The 16,903-nt window shown below is 41.2% G+C and overlaps 1 protein-coding gene across 1 annotated transcript in view; it reads right to left on the bottom strand.

Annotated features, from left to right (window-relative positions):
- Positions 1 to 16,903, bottom strand: part of LOC144695885 (glutamate receptor ionotropic, kainate 3) — a 549,188-nt gene that overhangs the window by 331,568 nt on the left and 200,717 nt on the right. The window contains exon 5 of the mRNA XM_078566956.1: positions 16,118 to 16,171. Coding sequence (XP_078423082.1) covers positions 16,118 to 16,171 — 54 coding nt within the window. The remainder of the gene's footprint in view (positions 1 to 16,117; positions 16,172 to 16,903) is intronic.

Consider the following 16,903-nt stretch of genomic DNA (forward strand, 5'->3'; position numbering starts at 1 on the left):
GGTGGATGTGGAAAGGATGTTTCCTCTTGTTGATGAGCCCAGAACTAGGGAGCACGGTTTTAAAATCAGGGCATGCCCTTATAGGTCAGAGCTGAGGAGAATTTTTTTCTCTCCGAGGGTTGTGCGTCTTTGGAACTCTGCCTCAGAAGGTGATGGAAGCGGGGTCACTGAATATTTTTAAGACAGAGGTAGACAGGTTCCTGAAACAAAAACAAAGAATGCTGGAAAAACTCAGCAGATCTGACAACGTCTGTGGAGAGAAAGACAGAGTTAACACTTCGAGTCCGTATGACTCTTCTTCAGAGCACACTCTGAAGAGTCACATGGACTCGAAATGTTTTCGAGGCCTACTTTTGCTCCTTTTTTCTCAAAGCCTACTTTCGCTCCTATTTCGTATGTTCATATTTAGGACTGAGATGAGGAGAAATTTTTTCACTCAGAGGTGGTGAAGCTGCGGAATTCTCTACCACAGAAGGCTGTGAAGGCCAAGTCATTGAATATATTTAAGAAGGAAATAGATTTCTGGACTCTAAAGGTGTCAAGGAGTATGGGGAGAGAGCAGGAGAATGGCGTTAAGATAGAGGATCAGCCATGATCATACTGAATGGCAGAGTAGGCTTGAAGGGCCAAAACGCCTACTACTGCTCCTATTTTCTATGCTTCTATTTTTAGCGTCCTTAAAGAATAGCGCTGAAATGGAGAAGTCTTCAGCTAGTCAATCCAAGCAGCTGTTGTTTTAAAATTTTTTGAGGGCCGAGCACGAGTGCCATTGCAACGGTAGCCCGCCAAACCTAGCAAGCACAGGTAAACCCTTTGCCTTCAAACAAATAGCAGGGCCATCTTGGATTTCAAAACATACACTTTAAATTTTTAACCATAGATTCAAAATCCAATTTAAGATCAGTTGGACTTATCCAAGGGCCAAATCTAATGGAAAATTGAGCACCCTGGAGAAGAGAATTTTTAAACTACCAGAGTACATCAGGTCTAATAGAAAGTCAGAAAAAGTCCAGATTACTACCTTTTTATACTGGTTTGGTGAACTTGCTGATGAAGTAATCCTAATGCCGTGTATTGATTAATCTCAACCAGCTTCAATGAAATATTGAAAGCCTTTGACATCTTATTCTTCAAGTTGTGGAGTGCACAGAGCTTAATAAGAAGCACAGAGAAGCCCCCAGTAAAGCACCAAAAGGGAAAAAGACAATACTTGAGTAAACCACAAAAGGGTGTCAGGAAGGTAGGGACCCTTCCGGAAATCTCCAAAATATATATATTTTCGGCAGCCCCGAAACATTACCTGAACAACAACAGCAGGTGACAGTGCAGAATGAGTACTTGGCTGTGAGTGAAGGAAAGCTATATAATGAAAGCCAAAGTAAATAAATGCTGCAAAACATAAATGAAATAAAAACAAAAAGCTAAAAGCTACTGCGGATGCTGGAAATCCAAAACAAAAACAGAATTACCTGGAAAAACTCAGCAGGTCTGGCAGCATCGGCGGAGAAGAAATCAGTTAACGTTTCGAGCCTTCATGGCCCTTCAGCAGAACTGAAGCATAGTTAGAAGAAGGGAGAAATATAAATTGGTTTAAGGTGGGGGGGGTGGGGGGCGGGATGGTGGGGGGAGAGAGAGACATTGAGGGTGTGGTGATTGTGGAGATGAGCAGATAATCAAAAGATGTCACAGACAAAAGGGTCAAAGAGGTGTTTTGTCTGAGAAAAGTGCTAATTAAGAATGGAGGACAGGATATTCAAAGTATAGCTCTAGTGGGGGTGGGGTGGAAAGGCTAACAAGGTTTTAGTTTTAGATTTAAAAATAATGGAAATAGGTGGGGAAAGAAGAATCTAGATAAATTATTGAAAAAAAAAAAGCACCTCATCTTCCGACTAGGCACTTTACAGCCTTCCGGGCTGAATATTAAATTCAACAACTTTAGATCTTAAACTCCCCCTCCCCCCATCCCCACCCCGTTTCTTCGCCTCCACCCCCCCCCCCACCTTTTTTTCAATAATTTATATAGATTCTTCTTTCCCCACCTATTTCCATTATTTTTAAATCTAAAACTAAAACCTTGTTAGCCTTTCCACCCCACCCCCACTAGAGCTGTACTTTGAATATCCTGTCCTCCATTCTTAATTAGCACTTTTCTCAGACAAAACACCTCTCTGACCCTTTTGTCTGTGACATCTTTTGATTATCTGCTCATCTCCACAATCACCACACCCTCAATGTCTCTCTCTCCCCCCACCATCCCCCCGCCCCCCCCCCAACCTTAAACCAATTTATATTTCTCCCTTCTTCTAACTATGCTTCAGTTCTGCCGAAGGGCCATGAAGGCTCGAAACGTTAACTGATTTCTTCTCCGCCGATGCTGTCAGACCTGCTGAGTTTTTCCAGGTAATTCTGTTTTTGTTATAAATGAAATAAAGTTGGAACATATACCAGAACTGAGCTGAAGATTTGAAACTCAAGATTCAAGCTGAGTGGATATCCTTGGAAAGGCATGAGACACTAAAGTCATCAATGAACCAAACTGTTCAAGATATGAACAAAAACATTATTGAGGTGTCACAGAGGTACGAGATGGTTGGACATTTGGAAGAAAACTTGGAAAAAAATTACATTTCCAAGGAGATATATGAAGAGATGAAAATAAAGAACCTAGAATGGCAAGAGAAAGTAGAAGTTCTCACAAAAAAGTATAAGGAGTCTCAAAAACAATTAGCAGAAGCACAGTTACAGAATATGAGCTTGAATGATGGCAGAGAGAAATTATACTCTGCCAAGGAAATACTGATCAATGTAGAGAATCAACTTTCACATACGAAAGATGCATTTGATGAGGAAGAACAAGAACTATTGAGAACACTGGAATGTCGCTTACAGGAAGCAGAACACTTGAAAGAGGATTTGAAATGTTTAAATGATGAACTTCTAGAAACAAATTCAACAAAAATGGATCTTCAATTAAAAACTTGATGAGCTTCAAGAATCAGAAGTCACTAGTAAGCCATGTGCAAAATGCTAGGAGCTGGAGAAGGAATTGCTGATGAATCAGAACAATTGCTTGAAAGTAGCATTAACAACCAAAACTGATGAACTTCTTAAACTTCAGTGCAATCTAAAACACATGAAGGATGAGATACGCAGAATGAAAGATCAAATCAAGACTTTAAAAGCAGAAAAAGTGAATTCTGTGGAACAGATTGAAGATCTAACAAATGAATTGAAAGAGTCTAAGGAGAAGTCAGTGACCAAGGAAGAAAGTTTCCAAGAAAGAGCTGAGTGCCCAGGTGAAGTTGTTAAAGTTATACGAGAGTTTCACAGGTAACTCTGAAACAAAAGTAACTCAACTTACCAGATGTGTTGTTGAGCTGAATGAAAAGATTCATAAGCTCGAAAAACAACTGGATAAAAAGAAAGCCATCAAAAATTTGGCTAAAATTGTGAAATGAGTAGGAATGAAGGTTTTATTGTTGAAACGTGAACCTCCATATGCGTCGTGGCGAGCTGCACGACGAAAGAAGAGGAAAAGACACTATGGAAATGAGCACAGCGTTCGTCACCGTGGAAAAAAAAATGGGATAAATCAACAACTACCTATCACAAACTGCCAAATTGACAAAGAGCAGTTCAATACTAAGGAATGGAAAAAGGAAATGAAAAGATAGCTAGATGCCTAAACCTCCAAATCAGCAGAGTTTACCTGCGACGACAGAGCCTACTACTCCTCCAACAGTAGTGTGAAAGATGTGGAAGGGCTATAGGGGGTCCAGACCGCCTGAACCTATGAACTCAGAATCTTGAAGGGGGGGCAGATGAGATAGTAATAACGATTTAAATATATGGGATAAACTAGAATAACTTGAAATACATTGGATAAAGACTTGGGGGAAGTGTAGTATAAGGGTCTGGCACATGCAGGGTTAACATGGGACTAAGTACATTTCTGCCCATACAGTGATGTAAGAGAAAACATGACTCGCATCTAGGGGTCAGTCTAGTGTTGGACAGAGCCATGTGCACAAGCAAGCATGGAGACAGCTCCTAGCTTGAATCCTTTACTGTATATGTGTACATAGTTCTTGTCATTAATACATACAATTATCCTACTTAAGGATACAAAGACTTCAAGACCTACCAACAGTATCCAACACCCTACAACAGTCTGTACAACTACCCACTACCCTAACCAATTGACATATTATTGGGGTGTTCCGTCTCTGCTCTTATTTTAATTTTTCAGCATTTGTAATTGCGATTGTCACAGCTACATTCCTCTGCCTGGGCTTTCAAAAACTTAAGAGATAATGGACTGAGGCAGGCAAACTAGAGGAGTTGCTAAATAATTGGAAACCATAGTTTAGTAAGTTAATTTGCTCCATTTTTTCTATCTTTATATCACCCCCTTTCTGCATCTCTCCCTCTAAGAGAAGGAAACAGAATTGAAGAATTTTGTAATTTATTTGGCACTGTTAGATGGATAAATTAACTGCAAGTAGCATGCTGTGTTTAACTGTTTGTTGTGACTCCTATAAACTGTGTCCAGTTTTGTATCTAAAATAGTCTAGTGAAGTGAAGGATAAGAGTTGAACCACATGCATCTTAATATTGAAAGTAACTAAGAAATCAACTGACTACATATTAAGTTAGCTGAAAAGTGAGCAATTCTGATAAACATGGATGTTACATTTCAATATATTACAGGGAGGTTATAACATTTAAAGGGCCTTAAAAGTTCCTGTAGCAGACACACATTTTAACTTCCTCTTGTTTTCAATGCCATTCTCATCTCAAAGACACTGGGCAGAATTTTGCCCTTGATGGGCAGGCAGCCGATCACCGCCGCCGAAACGGGCCCCGCCGCCATTTTGAGTGGGCTGGCAAATTAAGGACCACCCAGTGGGCCACCCGACAGGAAGCGCTATGCTCAAAGTGCGCTCTTTCGCGCATGTGCGCGAAAGAACGCACATCTCCCTGAGACTAAGTGCCATCTCAGGGAGAGCGCTGAAAGTGTTATAAACTTAAAAAATAAAAAAATTATTAACATGTCCCCCTCATGTGACAATGTCACACAAGATGGGACATGTTAATAAATATTACATAAAGTTTATTAAAGTTTTTTTAAAACAGACATGAAACCTCATCCCGCCAATGGATGAGATTTCATGTTTTTTCAGAAGCCCATTGGGGCTCCTGGCCTGCCCGCCAACCTTAAGGTTGGATGGGCAGGGCCTTTAATTGGCTTAATTATCCTGTCAATGGCCTCAATTGGCCATTGACAGGTCGGCAGGCGGACAGCTGATTTTGCTGTCCGCCCACCTTCCTAAATATTTAAATGGGGCGGGATAACGTCGGGGGTTCCCCAACGTCATCCCGCGTCATTTTTGTGTCGTCGAGGAGGCCCCGCCCCCCAACTCGCCCACTGAAAATTCTGCCCACTGTTTTCTACTCTCTCACATTCTTGTTCTCAGTCTCTCTGCCATCTCATCAGGAATGAAATAAGCAAAGAATTTAGTAATTTATGTAACATTTTGAGATGGGCAAATTGCCTATAAATAGCATTATTAAAGATTCATGAAAACAATTTGACTGTATGTTGTGATCCGTGTCCTGTTCTCTGTTTAAACAAAGGGAAGAGTTATGTGGAATGTTAATCTAGCCCAATAAGCTTGCTCAAAATTTCATTGATATAATGAGTGTTTCTCTGTGATTGCCATTTAATGAATGTTGTATCTGTTCCATTGCAGCAAACACATAAAATGGCAGAATACCAAAGGCTCAGAAAAAACAGAGATCAATGTTTTTAAATAGAATGCCCCTCCGAGATCGGGATCACTACACTATCAGAAATCATCTTGTATGCTTCATGCTGGTGCTGTTATCTATTACAAAATATTAGATAGTCTTGTATGCTCTTCTGCTTCATAATGTTCAACATTCAAAATAAACAGTATTTTTGTTTTTTTACAGCTGTTGCGTATTAGAAGAGGGTGCTTTTAGCTTCACAATGTAGCAAATCTCTGAACAGGTTATTTTCTCACATTATTTTACATAATGCCTATCAGAGGGGCCACATGCTGTTGTAAGATGTAAGAAATGCTTTTATGCGACATCAGTATCCCTCTGGAAATATTATGGGCATATTTTGGACTGCTCAGTGTTGCACTTAAATGCAGCACAGCTCAAGTAGAGTTGTGAATTGGACAATCATGCATAATTCTCTCAAATTAGATGAAGAGAGATTGGAGATCCTTTTAAAAGATCCAAGATATGATCGGACCCAACACATGCATTTCTAATGGCTCAAGGAGATAATAATTTTCATTTAATATCTAATTTATTGATCTACCAGTAATTGAAATCTTTAAATATGAGATGCATAGAGTGAAAAATAAATATATTGTTATAAGGTCAAAAGATGCATGAGAATGTGGAGTTCCGTGAAAAGATTCAGACTGAACTGAAGAGGGAGGCAAATGATAAAGTTCGGGCCAATAATGACAAGGAATATAGAAAGTGCAGTGGAAAGATGAAAAGGTAATATGAGGAAAGGCTAATGGATAATCTAAAAAGTAATAGCTCAGTTTCGGTTCCACCAGGGCCACTCTGGTCCTGACCTCAGTGCAGCCTTGATCCTAACATGGACAAAAGAGCTGAACTCCAGAGGTGAGGTGAGAGTGTCTGCCCTTGACATCAAGGCAGCATATGACCGAGTGTGGCATCAAGAAGCCCTAGCAAAACTAAAGTTAATGGGAATCAGGGGGGAAAATCTCCACTGGTTGGAGTCATACCTAGCACAAAGGAAGATGACTGTGGTTGTTGGAGGTCAATCATCTCAGTTCCGGGATATCAACGCAGGAGTTCCTCAGGGTAGTGTCCTACTCCCAACTATCTTCAGCTGCTTCATCACTGACCTTCCCTCCATCATAAGGTCAGAAGTAGGGATGTTTATTGATGACTGCACAATGTTCAGCACCATCCGCGACTCCTCAGATATTGAAGCAGTTCATGTCCATGTGTAGCAAGACCTGGACAGCATTTAGGTTTGTACTGATAAGTGGCAAGTAACATTCCCGCCACATAAGTGCCAGGCAATGACCATTTCCAACAAGAGAAAATCTAACCATCTCCACTTGACATTCAATGGCATTACCATTGCTAAATCCCTTACTATCAACCTCCTGGGGGTTACCATTGACCAGAAACTGAACTGGACCAGGCTATGACTACAAGAGCAGGCCAGAGCCTGGGAACTCTGCGGCAAGTAACTCACCTCCTGACTCCCCAAAGCCTGGCCTCCATCTTCAAGGAACAAGTCAGGAGCGTGATAGAATACTTTTGACTTGACTGGATGATTGCAGCTCCAACAACATTCCATAAACACAACACCATCCAGGACAAAGCAGACCACTTGATTGGCACCTTATCCCTATCTTAAACATTCACTCCCTCCATCACAATGCAAAGTGGCAGCAATGTGTACCATCTACAAGATGCACTGCAGCAACTTACCAAGGCTTCTTCAACAGAGCCCTCCAAACCTGTGACCTCTGCCATCTGAAAGGACAAAGGCAGCAGATGCATGGGAGCATCACCACCTGCAAGTTACCCACGAAGCCACACCTTCCGGACTTGGAAATATATTGCCATTCCTTCACTGTTGCTGGGTCAAAATTCTGGAACTCCCTCCCTAATAGGACTGTGTACCTACACTACATAGACTGCAGTGGTTCAACAGCACCTTCTCACTGGCAATTAGGGATGGACATTAAATACTGGCCTAGTCAGCGTGTCCAAATCCAGTGAAAGAATAAATTAAAATCTTTTGCAAACATAAAAAAAGAGTAAAAGAGGTTGGGGGCATGTGGAGAGGACCATTGAAGGAGAAAGCGAAGAGCTTAATAGAGGAGGATAAAGGTATGACAATATATTAAACAATTTTGCTTATTTTGTGTGTAGGATGATGGAATAGGTATAGTAGAAAGAGAATGTAGAAAACATTGATAGAGCTAACAGTATTAAAGGAATAACCCCATCAAAAATGAGTAAACCTTAAGTCACTGGGTTCTGAATGTATATTCCTTCGGCTGTTGAAAGCAGTTGAAGAGAAAATAGCAGGCTTGGGGTCAAATTCTCCAATCCTTCTTAAGTATGAAAATGAGCCTCGGAACAGGAGAGTAGTCAATGCATTACTGTTGGAAACAATGTCCAATAGACAGTGGACAGGTGGATGTACTGCAAAAATAATAAGAACCAAGTGCTGGCAACAAACCCCCCATCAGGAGAGGTATCCAAGGCCATGATCCCATCTCAGGATTTAGACAAGGTTACAAAGATCAAGGTTTATTTAAGATGTCCCCTGAACTATTCAGTGATATTCGAATAATTCCTTGTGATCGCTACCAGGAATTTGTTTTTTAATCAATAGCCAACTAGGTTCCTTTTCTAGGTTGCAACCAAGAATCGTTCTGGTTTTTAATTCTGCATTTCTGTTACCCTCTATGTGCTAGGCTTTACAAAGAGGCTAAATATACCTCTTGTCCTCACTAATTGTTTTTTTCTCAGATTAGTTACAACTAAACAAATTTCCCTTCACATAAATCCAAATAGGAAATTTTAAAAACATGTTCGTTTTTTTTTCTTTTTGAGTTTCATAATAAATGCATGATGCATAAATTTCCATAGCTGTACACACAGCTGGCAGAACAAGCACTCCAAGGGTTAAAGTGCCATGTAAAATCCACCTGCCATGCTGACTATTCAAAGGAGTGCATTGAGCAGTGCCAGCTGGCAGCAGCTTCCTAACCCTGCGCCAAGCTCCTGAACACAATGCTTTGACTATCAGCGTGGGACCATTCTGAAACATTCAGTTGAACATAAAAGTCCAATTCATTTGGACCCCATGAGTCTGGTTCAGTAGAAAAACATTAACCAAAGCAGACAAGTAGGGGAAGCTCCACTAGTCTCGCAGCAAAAATGTAAAGTAACAATCTTGGTACCATAGATGTATTGTTGCTGAGCTGTCACAGAACGTGCAGTAACTTGTATTTAAGCCAAGCAAATCTTATTCAAACTTAAAATACTCCACACATTCATCTAAAGAGAGGATCTTACCATCATGAAGAAAACATCATTTACAAAGGATTATTGTCAACAGTTAGCATCATTTTTGTTTAATGGTGCTTTTTAAGTACATGATTGAAAATGGGAAGTTGTGATGACACTGTCTAGGGAACTGACAGAGTGAAATTATGAACCCCTAGAACATGGGAAAGGCTACACAAACACACAAACACACTTGATATGCAATTATTAATTAGGGTGTGCTTTGATCCTATGCTTGAAATTCATTTATGCAAAATTCAATGCATTTGCATTTCAAATACACATCTGTACCAAAAATTCCATTCACACCTCTTCTGGGTGCATCTTTTGCTTCTTCACTTGTCCTATAGCCACTCCTTTTGCCCTTGCATCATGAAATATTTTGTTATCTATTCTATCCTGCTCTCCGCCCTATCACAGACTTTCTCTGTTCTTTTTCTCCTCCTACCCCCTTTCTCCTGCGCAAAACTTATTACATGACTAACTTTTTCCAGTTCTGATGAAAGGTCATCAATATAAAATGTTAACTCTGTTTCTCTCTCCACAGGTACTGTAAGACCTGCTAATTATTTCCAACATTTTCTGCTTTTATTTTGATTTCCAGTATTTTTGCTTTTGTACTTGTGCCAATGAGGGGGTATGTCAGTTTCTGTTGGCCAGATGGCTAGTGTGTGATTCAGAATAATGCCAACAATGCAGGTTCAATTCCTGTTCTGGCTGAAGACTTTGGACCGTCCTCCTCACCCCATCCCTTAAAGTGGAAGGCAACGGCAAACCACCATTGACAAAAACAGCCAAGAGAACAGTGCAGGATGAAACATCAGCCGATAATGAGCACAGGACCTGCCTTCAGGCAGAGCACACATAAACAAAATAAATTTGTACCAATAGTCGTTCAACACATCACCCTTCACATCTCAAATGAAAATGGGCAATCAGGTATATCAAATGAGAGAGGTAAATGAAATCAAAATGGATATTCAAGTCAGTTCGGATTCTGACTGCTAAAATGTGGTTATTAGAGAGTGGGGGCATGATGAATTTTACCATGTGTTTGCTTTTTAGAGCTGTTGGATTGTGCCCTGTACTTTACTGAACTTGGGGTTTACCTTAGTACAAGTAATTTTATATTGTGATTGGCTCATCATCACTCTCCCAAACTTGATTATGTTTCATTATGACTAAGTGCATGAGTCCTTAAATAACAGCCTGAGTTCAACCAAAGCCATTTTGTGATAGAAGTTATAAATGGTCTCCTCATATTTGAACATGATTGACTTCCTCATCATAGACCCATCACTGCATGTATATGAATGACTGGGGAGAGAGGATGGGAACATTATTCAGTGGACCTTCCCATTAACTGTCCATTCTGGTCTTGATTTCTCTGTACAATTTACCCTCTACCACATATTCCAATTGGTAGCAGTTAAAACCAGTTTCAGCAGCTTCAGAAATTTACAGCAGAACAATTCTTGCATGATCGATTAAACCACAGGCAGAGCGTTGTAGCTTGGTGAAGCCATTTATAGTTCACGGATATATATTCAGAATATGAGATGGGTTATCCCCCATGATTCCTGTGTATTTCTGTTACACTCGGGTTTTAAGTAACTTGTGATCTGAACCATAGTGTATTGGGGTGATCTTATTATGGGACATATATTTACAATTTCTTTACATCAGCAGCAATATCTTTATTCACTCATGTACTTCAAGGCTGAAAAGCTCTCAATGCATTAACAACGAGCTTAAAGGGACAGCCTGGTCTTTACCTCCTAACTCAAAAATCAAGTGTGGATCTCTGTCTTGACTTTCATTTGCTCAACTGTGTCCTGAAGGTGATATTTTATCAACTCATTTGCCCAACTGTCCATGAGACCAAGGGAACGATTAAGCCTTCCCATGTTGCTCAAGTATCGCCTGGCCAGTTGACCATAGGATGATCCTGATGTTTTCCATTGAAATGGACCATGCTAGAGTTCCATATCTTAAAGAACACCTGCCGGGTGATCATTACTGACTAAACGAGGAGCTTGGAGCCAATCTTTCCTTAACATAGTTTTATTTTCAGAACCCAGCGAACACAGGCGCACGTTTCCTTTTTCCTTCCTCCCACATTGGTTCTCATATATACATAAGAATAATGCCCTAACCTTTCCCCAGTTAATAACAGCTGCTCTCATTTACAACTAGAGCATGCACTTCATTGTGACAGGATTGTGACATTATTATAGTGGATCAGGGCACAGATATCATTATGATTTGATATGAAAATGTTTTTCCAGACTTGTATCAATTTTCTAACTTACTTCTGCCCACGCCCTGCTGGACTACATTTAATTGTTTGATCTGTCTATCCTTCTCCAATTACTAAGCCCAACATGTTATCTGAATGAGAAGTTATCATTAGACATAATGAGAGCTGACCTGAAAGGAGTCTTTAAAATTATGACTGGTTTTGCTAGGCTAGATAGTCCAAAGTTAGATGCCATAAATATAAGGTAGACGCTGGTAAATCCAATAAGGAATTCAGGACATTCATATTTACGCTGAGCATGGTTAGAAATTAAAACTTGCTACCATGTGGAGTGATTGAGGCAAATATTCAGAAATCTATGGCTAATATCTTATTACATAGCTTTATATGGAATATGCAGCACAAAAACAGGCCATTCAGCCCAACAGGTCTATACCAGTGTAATGTTTACACAAGCCTCCTCCCACCAGACCCTTCTATTAGATTTCCCTCATGTACTTATTGAGCCACTTTTTAACGGCAACTTTGCTATTTGCCTCAATCACTCCACATGGTAGCAAGTTTTAATTTCTAACCACGCTCAGCGTAAATATGAATGTCCTGAATTCCTTATTGGATTTATTAGCATCTATCTTATATTTATGGCATCTAACTTTGGACTATCTAGCCTAGCAAAACCAGTCATAATTTTAAAGACTCCTTTCTGGTCAGCTCTCATCATGTCTTAACGATAACTTCTCATTCAGATAACATGGGCTGTTGTTTTCAAATCCCTCCATGGTCTCACCCCTCCCTATCTCTGTAATCTCCTCCAGTCCCACAACCTTCCAAGATATCTGTACTCTTCTGCCACACCTTCAACCTCCTGGTCTGCTTAAACCTTTCCATCTCTCATCTCACTTTCTTCCTTTAAGACACTCCTTAAAACCTATCTTTTCGACCAAGCTTTTGATCATTTGACCTACTGTATTTCTTTATGTGGCCCGGTGTCACACTGGGCCAAATCTCCTGAAGAGTGGCAACTGGATTGTACCTGCAGGGTACATAGAGGGTAGGGTGACAGGTAAGTGGGTGAGGGAGTAGGGTGGCAGGTGGGAGGCAGGGGGTGGCAGGTGGGAGGGTGAGGGGATAGGGTAATTGAGTTAGGGGTTAGAGTGGCAGGTAGGTGGGTGAGGGAGTAAGGTGGTAATAGAGTGGGTGAGGTGGTAGGTGATGCGATAGGGTGGTAGGTAGTAGGTAAGGGGGTAGGTGGCAGATAAGTGGATGAGGGGGGTAAGGTAAGTCATGATGGTATTTTGTGGGGTGCAGCAAGGAGTCTGGGGTGGATAGTTGGGACAGCAGGTTGCGAGAGTAGTTAGGGCTTCAGGAGGATAGTCAGGCTCCAGTGGGAAGTTGCTGGGTCAGTGGGGAGTAGTCATGTCGGGGAGTGTAGTTGGGTGGTTGTTGGGGTTGTAGTCGGCAGGTTCAGTGGGAAGTCAGCCAGTGGGGGGTGGGGGGGGTCACTAGTATAGTTACCCAGGAGTTAGGATTGGTTTCAATCCTTCCAACCTTTCTTGGGTAACTATTCTGGGAAGTAAGTGAAAAACATCCAAAGTGTCCGACTAACTCAGGGTTTCGGAAGGCTCCAGATGCAGAGGAATTACCTATCGGAAGTTCAAACTTCCCGGGCAGTTTCCGTGCGTGGAGACTTCCGAAGGTTCCCTCAATAAATCGAGGGGTACCTCTGGGGTATGACCATTTGGAAATTGGAAGTTCTGGGCCATTATGTTTTATAATTCTCCTGTAAATTGCCTTGAGACTTTTTATTATGTTACAGGCACTATATAAATACAAATTGTTGTTGTTAATCAGAGTTGGATAAATTATCAAAAGCAGAAATCCAATAGAGGGACAGGAATGGCATCATTAACCCTGAGAGGTTCATGTTTTGTTAGCTATCATGGACAGGATTTATGCGTTTCTTTTTCATGGCCTGTGATGAATACGCTTGTATGTAAATTTGGGTGTTTTCTTACTCTGAGTGATTGTCCCAATTTAAATATTCCCAGCAGAAAGCTTTTTGTGAATTTGAAAAAAGGTTATTTATTATCACACGCTTGTCCTGGATGTTTAAAAAGCAATATCTCATCCACTCAACTCTCAGACATTATCACACTGTCAAAGCTTTGATATAGACCAAGGTAAAACATACAATTACAATTTATGATTGTCTCATTCTCTTTTGTGGCAGGCTTGTAGTTCCTTAGATGCATTGAAGCAAAGGGTGCTCAGTAAGTTATGTAGTCAATTTTCCAGGAGGCTGGTTTTCAGGTGAGTTCAGATTTGGAACAGGTTGTGTGGGTGGTGGGAGGGTGTGTATGTGTGTGTGTATGTCGGGGGGAGGTTTGAAAAAGAGTCCTACTCCCACTTTCAGGGTATTGTTGTTTATTACCTTGGCTGCTTTGATTACTCACAGCAGGTTCGATGGCATTCTAATAGAACTCTGTCTGCAGAACAGCTCTTGCTATTATTTTAAAAGCAGACAACAAAGTGGCTTCCTCACCATGTGACTTGTACAAGTTCAAAGTCCTTTTTCCAAAATAGGGTGGTATGTTGATTGCACATCCTCTGTTGTCGTTTAACACGTTGAAATTCACCAGTCTAGTTTGATTAGGGAACATCGTAATAAAACAGAAGGTCGATGGGATCCATTCATTTTTGTCTAATACATATTGGGGAGAATTTTCTCCTCGTCTGGCAGGCCGGTCGGGAGCAGGCGCGATCAGCTGCATGCCGCCATTTTACGTGGGCAGGCCAATTAAGGCCTGCCCAGCGTGACGCGCACGCGGATGCACTCAGCGCTACCTGTGCGGGTGGGGGGGGGAGGAGGGAGAGTCTGGGCCTGCGCTCTTTCATGCATGCGCGCAAAAGAGCACAGAAATCTTCCTGAGACAGGGAGCTGTCTCAGGGAGATTAAGTTCAGTTATAAAGGTGGGAAAAATAAAAAAAATAAAATTAGACATGTCCCCTCATGTGACATTGTTACATGAGCTGGGACATGTTTATGAACTTTCATAAAACATTTTATTTAATTTATAAACCCTTCATGAAATCTCATCCCGCCCATGGATGAGGTTCCATGAAAAATGTGAAGGCCTCCTGGCTCTTCGTCTGCCCGTAGCCTTAAGATTAGATGGGCAGCCCTGACAAGTACTTTAATTAGTAAATTAATGGCCTTAACAGGCCTTTGACAGTTCAGCGGGCACACAGCCAACTCCGGTGCGCACCCGCCGAACTGAAGATCGGAATGACGTGCGGTGATGTCAGGACACAAGCCCGACGACACCGCACGTCATTTTGCATGTCAGCGAGCAGGGCCCGCCCCCGCATGCCGAACAGAAGATCCTGCCCATTGAGTTTCTTTTGTCTATGGTGAAACAGAAAGACGGGCCAGCTGGAATGCTGAAGTTCTTTTATTGATGATCCATTCTTAAGTAAAGCGTATGTGAATTCCCTGGATGGCTGTGAATTTAATTAGGTACTTGCTCGAGACTCAGGACTGTCTGGAGCTCAAAATGCGAAAGATCACATGATTTTCAGCAGCCATTTGAATAATCTGTGTTCAAAATTTTGAAGTATTGCCCGAAAGTTCATAATGTACTGGAACATAACATTACCCGATTCCCAAAATTGAATTAATGATTCAAAATCAATCATGTTCACATAGCAGAGAATTTTTTTGAATGGTTTCAAAAATGTTTTCCATGCGTGGGTAGAATATGGAACTTGCTACCACATGGGGACATTGAGGTGAATGGTATAGAATTCTCCAGTCATCTATCACCTGTTCAAACAACAAGTAATGGTATCTCGAATAGTTTGTCCAGCATAAAACAAAATTGAACTACACTTTAAAACCAATTTTCTTGCCATTTCCTTCTGTTTTAGACAAGGAGATTTTCCACTGTTTGAATTCAAATACTGAACCTTTCTACTCAAGGCCCATGATTTTGACGGTTTTGAGATATGTGACCAGAAATTTGCATTGGATCAAGTACTGGAGTCTGCACTGTCCTTGCTCACTGACTGATAGATCCATACAAACACACACAACCTTTTAATATTCCTAGTGATACATTTTTGAGAACAAAAATTAATTGGAGGATATTCTCGCGTCTTCACTCAGGGCCCCAAGTGCTTGCTCTCTGTGCATTAGAAGATGCCCAATATGTATAAAAGCAGCTTGGTGTGAGTGAAGTCTCACTGCACTTTGTAATCACAGCAGTGGGACTTACCAGCTCATGTCTGACAAATAACTCACTGCAATCCTTTGCTAGCTGCTTTACAAAAATGAGCTGCAAGGCTGTTTACCTTATTTTTCTGTCTGGTTAATGCAAAAGGGGTCACCATGAACTCTGCTATGGCGTTGCTCCACTCTGAAGGCTGAGCAGGTGGTATACTTTAATAGACTTAATTTGCTGTTGCCACTGTGCCAATGATTATACCAAGCAAACTATGCTTCTTATATACTCAATGAAGAACATTGGTTCATTCAGTTGTCATTGTGTTCTCCATATTCCCTCCCCACTATGAGTATCATAGTTGGTATGAACTTTATCTTGCTATCTGTTTGCAGTTGAATATTCCTCAGTAGTGCAAGACAGCTGGGGTGTGCCAATAAATATGTTGTGTGCATTAAATGTTTAACATTTGCTGCCTGATCATTAATTAGTGTTTGTATTCATGTAAAAGAGAAAAATTAATTACCAGAGTTGTAAAAATGTAGTGGTAATATTCAGTCATCATCCCCATAGCCATAGCCTGAAAAGAAGAGAAAGGCAGTTATAGTTTTAGCAATGCTGCTTTTGTATCAATTATGCTAGATTCCATGCTCCCCTCCCGACACCACCCTCTTCCACTCTCATATGCCTACTCATCTCCTGAAAGTGGGGAGCAGTGCAGAGGAACAGTTACACCAGCAAAGTGGCTGTTGGTATGTGAACCCAGGCAAGGAGTGTGAGCAAACTGTTGAACAGCCAAGTTCAATCCTGACCTCGCCAGAGATCCAGAAGTGTACGCAAGTCACTGGAGAAGAACCAGGCGTTCAAACTGTGGCTACCCCAGAGAGTTGTAGATGCTCCATCGTTCTCTATCCTTAAGGCTGGGTAGACAAAAGTTTGGTCTCTCAGGGAATCAAGGGACATGGGAAGCAGGTGGGAAAGCAGAGTTAAAGCCCAGGACCAGCCATGATTATATTGAATGGTGGAACAGGCTGGACAGGCCATATGGCCTATTCCTGCTTCTATTTCTTGTGTTTTCTGTTCTTGCGTAATCTTTCCTTTTCCAAGCACAAAGACACTAGTGCCAATTGCAATGTTCTCACTGCCTCAATTCAGATCAGCAAACTCAACATGCTTCAGGAACCAAAGGCTGAATCCTTTTAGTTCATCAAAATTACAGCACGGGAAGAGGCAATGCCCATGGAAACTGTAATGTGCCAGTTCTTCAGTTGAGCACTGCAAGCAAATCCCATTCCCCGTATTCTCTTTCTTT

The sequence above is a fragment of the Cetorhinus maximus genome, chromosome 21 (assembly GCF_964194155.1).
Source record: "Cetorhinus maximus chromosome 21, sCetMax3.hap1.1, whole genome shotgun sequence".
Classification (NCBI taxonomy): domain Eukaryota; kingdom Metazoa; phylum Chordata; class Chondrichthyes; order Lamniformes; family Cetorhinidae; genus Cetorhinus; species Cetorhinus maximus.